At 36.5% G+C, this 8,320-nt stretch overlaps 3 protein-coding genes across 3 annotated transcripts in view; all 3 read left to right on the forward strand.

Annotated features, from left to right (window-relative positions):
• LOC104735761 (tetratricopeptide repeat protein 27 homolog) lies at positions 116-2,059 on the forward strand. The gene is made up of 8 exons (XM_010455609.1): positions 116-181; positions 322-413; positions 575-637; positions 718-784; positions 910-1,146; positions 1,272-1,388; positions 1,481-1,633; positions 1,721-2,059. Exons 1-8 carry the CDS (start codon positions 122-124, stop codon positions 1,835-1,837), a joined length of 906 nt encoding a protein of 301 aa, XP_010453911.1. The 5' UTR covers positions 116-121; the 3' UTR covers positions 1,838-2,059.
• On the forward strand, positions 2,759-8,064 carry LOC104738017 (tetratricopeptide repeat protein 27-like). Its single transcript, XM_010458255.2, has 15 exons — positions 2,759-3,233; positions 3,348-3,486; positions 3,596-3,918; positions 4,191-4,272; positions 4,352-4,613; positions 4,920-4,978; positions 5,117-5,206; positions 5,344-5,435; positions 5,524-5,622; positions 6,813-6,863; positions 6,946-7,012; positions 7,130-7,324; positions 7,444-7,520; positions 7,596-7,748; positions 7,843-8,064. The coding sequence occupies exons 1-14, from the start codon at positions 2,833-2,835 to the stop codon at positions 7,711-7,713; spliced, it is 2,055 nt and encodes a 684-aa protein (XP_010456557.1). The 5' UTR covers positions 2,759-2,832; the 3' UTR covers positions 7,714-7,748; positions 7,843-8,064.
• LOC104735763 (UPF0651 protein YPL107W, mitochondrial-like) overlaps positions 8,083-8,320 on the forward strand; it is a gene marked incomplete in the record, with an annotated part of 1,003 nt that continues 765 nt past the window's right edge. Inside the window, 1 exon segment of the mRNA XM_019235054.1 lies at positions 8,083-8,320. Within this exon segment, the coding sequence (XP_019090599.1) occupies positions 8,182-8,320 (139 nt within the window).

The following is an 8,320-nucleotide window of genomic DNA, read 5'->3' on the forward strand; positions in this document are numbered from 1 at the left end:
ACTATTTGGTTCTGTCCTTTGTTTTTTTTTTCTTGAACGAAAATGGATTTGTGAACTTGGCCCTTCAGGCTAATTTTACTTGTGAGATGTCTCATTTTTCTCGTCCTTTAGGGAGGCTGCAATGGCTTTAAATTCTCTGTACCCTGATGGTTGGTTTGCTCTTGGTGCTGCTGCGTTGAAGGTATCTATCTTACTTCATCTTCTCCGATAGTTCAGTAGCAATAGTTTCCACTCGAAATGCCATTAGATAAACAGCATTGAAATTCTTTTCGTACTGACTGAGATGGATACTAATTTAACATCTCCTACATGATACCATAGGCCAGGGATGTTCAGAAAGCACTGGATGCATTCACTTTTGCTGTTCAACTTGATCCCGACAATGGGGAGGCTTGGAACAACATTGCTTGTCTGTAAGCATTTCAGTTTCACTATTCTGCTCTGTTTGTGCTGAAGAATTATTTTTTTTCTTCATACATACCTTACTATCTAACTTCATTACTCATTTTTCACCTACCTTATGTTTCACATTTATAATGGATGATGCTGAATGTGTAATTATATGTGATCGCAGGCATATGATAAAGAAAAGGAGCAAAGAATCATTCATTGCGTTCAAAGAAGCGCTTAAATTCAAGTATCCCTCTATCCTTTACGTTTTGTTACTTGAGCTAAGAAATTCAGAGCAAGTAATTGAAAAATATTGTGTATCAACAGGCGAGATAGCTGGCAGATGTGGGAAAATTTCAGTCATGTAGCTATGGATGTGGGAAACATTGATCAGGTAAATGCAGCTATTAAGTAAAGATAAATTATTCTACCCTTTTAGAAAAACCTTAGCTATATTTGTTTTATTTAAGCTTAGGAGTTACACAAATTGGTTTCATCTTTGTGTTTTTCCTCTTCCAGGCCTTCGAAGCTATACAACAGATACTGAAAATGAGCAATAACAAGAGGATTGATGTTGTTTTATTGGACCGTATAATGACAGAATTAGAAAGTAGGAATTCAGCATGTAAGTCATCACCATCTTCATCGATTGAAATCGACGGTTCTTCAGATGAATGGACGGAAACAAAACCGTGTGCTGCAACACCAGCTGAAACTCAACGCCACCTAGAGTTACTTGGGAAAATTATTCAGCAGGTTAGCAAAACATTTCAACAACTAGTATGAATCTTTGTACTCTTTTCTCTGAGTGATAGTTATTGGCGTATGCATCCGATATAGCTCTGTACAGTCCTTTATGTGATTCTTGCTTGTTTTTATAGATTTGCAAAACAGAAAGTACATCTGAAATCTGGGGATTATATGCAAGATGGAGTAGAATCAAAGGAGATCTTATGGTATGCAGCGAGGCATTGTTAAAACAAGTGCGATCATATCAGGTATCTAAAGACTGATGATTAGTTGATTACCCGAAGCCACAATTTTTTATCTATGAGCAACATTTGATGATATATCGATAACTCTCTATCAGGGATCAGAAGTGTGGAAAGACAAAGAGCGTTTCAAGAAGTTTGCGAGAGCGTCATTGGAACTTTGTAGAGTCTATATGGATATCTCAGTGTCCACAGGAAGCAAACGAGAACTGTTCAGTGCTGAGATGCATTTGAAGACCACAATCAAACAAGTAAAAACCAAACTTAATCATATATTAATCCCCGCAATACTTACTGTTGAGAAATGAATTAAATGGCTGACGTGTGCATGTGTGTAGGCTACAGAGAGCTTCTCGGACACTGAAGAATTAAAGGAACTTGAAAGTTGCCTTGAGGAGGTGAGAAATGTAATGCAGAAGAAGAGTGAAGAAGAGACTAGAAATACAAAAACATGAAAGAAGAAAAGACTTGTCACTGTCAGCATAAATTAGCATCATTTTTGTTGTTTGGGCTAAAAAAATACACATATTGTTGAGATCATAACTTGATGCTTCGTTTTTGCGGTTATACGAGTTTTGAGTTTACGTCTCTGCTTCTGCAAGCTTAGTAAGACGATTGAATATCAATATGTACCTTGCACTATGTGTCTATGTCGAATTAAAATCTCTTTGGCCCTTCTGCTTCAATTTCATTCTGCATTACCTCCACTTATTCTCACTACTCCTTCTTTAATGAAGGACGAAATTCTCCTTCTAACAATTTTTAAAAGAAAATTGAACATCTAGTTGTATCTATCAGCCTCCTAGTTGTACCAGTTGCACCCCACATATCCCGTAGTTGTACTGGTTGTACCCTAGTTGTACCCTAGTTGTACTAGTTGCACCCCGCATAATGGGATTCGAACCCTGGACGCACGCGCGTGCGCATGGAACTTGCAACCACTGAGCTACTGTACTTTTGGTTGAACACATACTGATTTAATATGCAGCGGAAGCGGATATGCATGGAGAACCGAAATCACTAAACTAAATATCGACTGTACAGTAGTAGTAGTAAGTAATTTTAAGGATCACAACTAGTGTAAGCATGAAATTTCTGTGATTCAAATTAAATAACTTTTTTTTTCTTTAAAGATACATAAGTAAAATAGTAATACCATATATATTATAAATCTTAATATTTCCAAATGTAAATATTTAGAAATCGCAATTTGAAGGACACAATCAAAAGGTGGTACATCTTGTTTTGGTATTTTAAAGAGTTTCTAATTTTCGAAACGCATTAAAAAATGGAAAACATCCAACTTTACCTTTACCTTTTGACCTCCTCGTCAATAAAATAAGTCGAACAAACAACAACTCTCTGAGTTTATTTCTTCTTCTCTCCCAAAAAACACTAATCACAAAAACACACTCTCTGCCGTTCCCGCCACCTCCCACAGTACACAACCATGGTCGACGGCGAAGTTGAAATCATTCGCGGCTACGAACTCCGTCTCCTCCGTTGCACCTTCTCTTTACCACCACCGTCAGATCCTCCTCTCGATGAATCCCAATCTGGTATTCATCCACACGAGACTCTTATAAGCTCCCTTCTGTCTTCAATCGAAGCTGGAGACTATCTCGGAGCTTTAGCCTCCGATGCTACTAGGTTAATACTCGGAGATTCCGAGTTGGACCTTGTCGACTCGGTTGATTCCGCCGAGAGATTTTACTCTGAGCTTCTCGACAAGGTTGAATCGTTCGTGGTGAACGATTCTGCTGATGAAGTCGATAAGGCTCGCCGTGCTGTTTTGTTGATGTGCTTAGCAGTCGCGTCTACTTTTTGGTTCACTTGTTGCAATTTGACCGGGTAGGGTTACCGAGTTTTAACTCTTCATAACATTTCATGAACTTGCAATATTGAGAAAATTAATTTGGACTCTGGTTTTGCAAATTTTGATTGGTTTTGTTTCTGAGCTGTTAGTTCTACAGAAGGAACAACAAAATGTTCAGTACCGTTTAAAGTATCAGAAACTAAGGATTTGGTTGAGTGGGAGAATTGGGCTAAGATTCAGCTCATGTCTGTTGGTTCTGACTTGCTTGGGAAGTTTTCTAATCTCCAGGTACTACTATTATCTTCGTTCTGTATCTTTTCCCAGTCTTCATTTCAGTTTTTTTTTTTTTTGTTTGTAGTGAACTCTATGTAACCCAAACTACTTTATTTTCCTGCAGCATTTAGTTTTTGCTAGAATGCTGCTGTTTAATTTGAAAGATTTGTTGTTTGCGACAACTGCAATTGAAGTAAGGAGTATTTCATGCTGGCTTGTCAGAGTTTTGCTTATTCATCAAAGAGTTCTAGACGAGCTATCTTCATCTTTGTTTGAGATGTTGCAAATTTACATGGCCGAAGCTCTAGGCCATTTTGGAGCATTGGAAAACATGAAAAGCTATTGGGATACCAAGTTGCTAGAAGATGAAGCTTCATTCATCATGTCAACCATCCATCTGGAATCATGTGTACTGCAGTTTATATGTGGAAGGATTGACCCTTCTCGGTAAGTTACCGTTGAGATAATGTTTTCTTTGCGTATATGTTTTGTCCTAGGATATTGGCCATATTACTTTGGTTTCGCCTTATGGTTCTCTTTTTAAGAAAATAATAATGAGAGACTTTTGACTCATTTAGTTACGAGATTGAACTTGTATACCACATATGTATATAGTTGTTTCTGCTCTCATTCCTCACAGCCATTACTTACCATTTCTTGGCCTTTTATCTACTCTTTTGCGTTAGTATATTGGTCTTGACTCGGAGTAAAATTGTCAGTTTGCAGCTTGAATCTGCTAAATCAGCAGCAGGGATCGAGTTCTCTGTTACCGGGGCTCTTGGATTTCGTACTATTCACCAAGTAAGCTATGAGATATTTTCTTTCTTCTGTTATATATTTTGGCTTTGTTGTTCTAAATTTCTCTCTGATCTTGCTATAGATAGATGCCAAGGCACAGATGGTATTGGTAGCCAAGACTAGCTCATCCAATGGGGACGTGAGGTTGGCCTCTGAGAAAGCTGATGTTGGACCTTATAAAGCTTGGGAAATTGAACCACCTACAGTATATATGACTCCCAACTTTGCGAACAACGAGAGTGAAGCTGGCAAAGATTCTGTGCCCTTGAAACCTGTTGAACAGGCATTGATTTTGGCTCAGTGCCTTCTAATTGAAAGGGGTAGTCGGCACGATGAGATGCAAGGTAAGTGAATTCGAATGTTTATTTTTCTCAAAATTGGTATGCATCATGGTGGAAAGATAGAGAATAATTTCAACGATTCTGCCTACAATTAAGTTACTTGGCATTAGTTGTGACTGCAATTGAAAAAGCTTGGAGATTCAAAAAGTTACGGCATTACCAAATAAAGACAGAGATCGTGAAAGAGAAGATGCGATTGTCCGCTCTTGTTTCTGTGTCGACTAGTTTTACTCACTTGTGTTAAACTGAATTAAACCATGTCCTTTATTTATTTTTATTATATAATCTAATACTTTTCTTTTCCTGCAGGGTGCGATATGGCTCCATATATTGAGGCAATTGATGCTCAAAAATCAACATATTTTGCTGTAAGTTTCACTCTTTCAGTTAATTAAAGTGACTGAATTTAAATGTTGATGTATGGAGCTGTTCGTTTCTTCATTTTTGTCACAACCTATGCAAGTAAAAACAAACTGACTGACTTTTGTTCTTCGGACATGGAATAGCTACGGTGTTTCTGTGACTTGTTACGTGTTCGATGGGAATCAACTCGAAGCCGTACAAAGGGACGCGCCCTGGAGATGATGGATAAGCTGGTATATGTGAACACTTCTTGTATTATCATTTTGGTTTTCTTATTGGATTGTATATCTCTCTAGCACAGAAGACACTCATTTTGTAGCATTATTTCATTGTGTGCTTTGTTGTAGCTCTGATAGTTTTCCTTTATCAGGTTGGAGCTATTAACAAGAGCGATCCTGGAGTATCAAATCGGATCCCTTTTTGCTATGCAGTCCTTCTTCCTACTATTCCTTCTTTGAGAAAGTATGCATGATATTCTGTTTATGTGCCGATATAGATACTTTTCAGGTTTGCGCTCTTATTCATCGTTCCATTTTGATTTCAACAACAGGGAATACGGTGAGCTTCTGGTGAGTTGCGGTTTGGTTGGGGAAGCAATCACAATATTTGAAAGCCTGGAATTGTGGGATAATATGATTGTCTGCTACTGGTAAACTTAAATACGAATACTGCCTTTGTGATGAATTCAGCTTTGCTTGTTTTCTCCTTATCCCACTATGGCTTTCATGTACTGGTGCAAAACTTATCGTAATATTGTGATGTCACTTGTGATATGTCTCATCTTTTTCTCGTTCTTTAGGGAGGCTGCAATGCAATGGCCGTAAATTCTCTGTATCCAGATGGTTGGTTTTATCTTGGTAATGCGGCGATTAAGGTATCTTACTTCATCTTCTCCAATAGCTTAGTAGCAATGTAATTAGATAAACAACATTGGAATTCTTGTCATGCTGACTAAGAGGGATACTTATTCAGCATCCCCTAAATGATACCATAGGTCCCTGATGTTGAGAAAGCACTGGATGCATTCACTTTTGCTGTTCAACTTGATCCCGAAAACTGGAGTGCTTGGAACAACATTGCTTGTTTGTAAGCATATTTCAGTTACATGTTTCGATGGATTTACTCCAACCTATTTCTCCATATTTGACTCCAAAAGAGAATATTCTTAGAATATTCTTCTTATATCTTATTATTAATTTATATAATGATCCTTTATTTATTAAAATTACAAATTTGACCCAATTATTTTATTTTTAGCAAAAAAGAAAATTTTTAGCATGTTATTTATATTTAAAATTTATTATTGAACAACATTGCATTACACAACATTCATCAGTTATTAGTATTTGTTGTATTAAATTGTTTTTAATCTTCAGTTTAAGTCATATTATGTGTTTTAAATTTTATTGGTAGTAATGTTATTTTGTACTTTTGTTTGTATTGTCTATTTTCTATGTTATATATGTTAATTGTTGAATTTTAAAATTATTATTTATAAGTTTAAGTAGAAAATAATAATATTTAACTGTTTATATAAATTTAAGGGACTGATTTGCAAATAAAAAAGTTTAACTCCAAAATGGAGAAATGAATTAAAAGTCTCAAATATAGAGACAAATCTAGAGATCTCTATTTTGGAGATGGAAATTGAGTGGGGTTGGAGAAGGTTTTTCTCCAAAATAGAGTTTGGAGGTAGAAATGGAGATGGGTTGGAGTTGGTCTTACTATTAACTTCGCGACTCACTGCTCACCTAGTTTATATATATATATATATATATATATTTTTTTTTTTCATTTACTGAATATGTAATATTTTATGGGTACAGGCTTAAAATGAAGGGAAAAGATCAAAGAATCATTCATTGCATACAAAGAAGTGCTTAAATTAAAGTATCACTCTCTATCCTTTACGGTCTGTTACTTTAGCTAAGGAAATCAGAATTAGAAATTGAAAAATATTGTGTATCAACAGCCGAAACAACTGGCAGCTGTGGGAGAGGTTCAGCCATTTAGCTATGGATGTGGGAAATACTGATCAGGTAAAATGCCAGCTATTAACTTACTCTACCCTTGTATAAAAGTCTTAGCTATTAGTTCCATCTTTGTGCTTACGAACTAAACGAGTTGGTTTCATCTTTGTGCTTTTTCTCTTCCAGGCCTTTGAAGCTATGCAACAGTTAATGAGATTGACCAAAAACAAGTGGATTGATGCTGTTTTATTGGACCGCATGATGACAGAACTGGAAACTAGGAATTTATCATGCAAGTCATCATTGTCATTGACTGAAATCGATGCTACAACAAAGACTGAACAACTCCACATAGAGTTGTTTGGGACAATTATTCAGCAGGTTGGCAAAATATTTCAACAACTTTCTCATCCTCCTTTTTATATTTTATTGATTCAATTTCGTTTTGTTGCATTTGATATGGGTTTTGTATTGTCCTTATGTGTTTCTCTCTTCTATAGATTGTCAAAGTAGAAAGTACATCTGAAAACTGGGAATTATATGCAAGATGGAGTAGAATCAAAGGAAATCTTATCAGGTATTGATTGTTAAGTTATCAAAGCCACTCTTTTGTATGTGAGTAGCATTTGACGACATATCCATATGCTCTCAGGGATCAGAAGTGTGGAAAGACAAAAAGCGTTTCAAGAAGTTCGCAAGAGCGTCATTGGAACTTTGTAGAGTGTACATGGAGATATCAGTGTCCACAGGAAGCAAACGAGAACTGTTGAGTGCGGAGATGCATTTGAAGAGCACAATCAAACAAGTAATAAACTAAACCTAACAATTTATTAAACCCCACAATACTTACTAAGCTTTTATGATCAGAATTAATGAAAATGGCCGACATATGTGTGTAGGCTAGAGAGAGCTTCTCGGAACTTGAGGAGGTGAGAAATGTAATGCTGAAGAAGAGTGAAGAAGAGACTAGAAATACAACAAATACATGCTGAGTTTTTTCCCTTCACCATTTTAGATGGTTCTTTTTTTTTTTTTGCGGTGGACTCTTGTGTTAAAAAAAAGATGTCGTGCCGTTTTGACATTTTAGAAGATTAAAAAAATGCGCGTCGTTTATTGTGGCAGCTGATTGGCGTCTTTACTAAGAAATAAGAAATCAATTCTGACACGACAACGGAAATAGAATAAAAGAGAGGACCAAAAAAAAAAACCTTAAAATACTTTTGATCTGTGCGTAGCATATGGTTGTTGTGTCTCTTCATCATCATCTCCATCCTCGAATCTCGATCGCCACATCACCGGTTTCTAGCCTTCACGATGTGCCTTTGAGCATGAGATTTGGATTGACGCGACATCTTCCTTTGATACGATCTTTCCCCA

The sequence above is a fragment of the Camelina sativa genome, chromosome 13, assembly GCF_000633955.1.
Source record: "Camelina sativa cultivar DH55 chromosome 13, Cs, whole genome shotgun sequence".
Taxonomy (NCBI): Eukaryota; Viridiplantae; Streptophyta; class Magnoliopsida; order Brassicales; family Brassicaceae; genus Camelina; species Camelina sativa.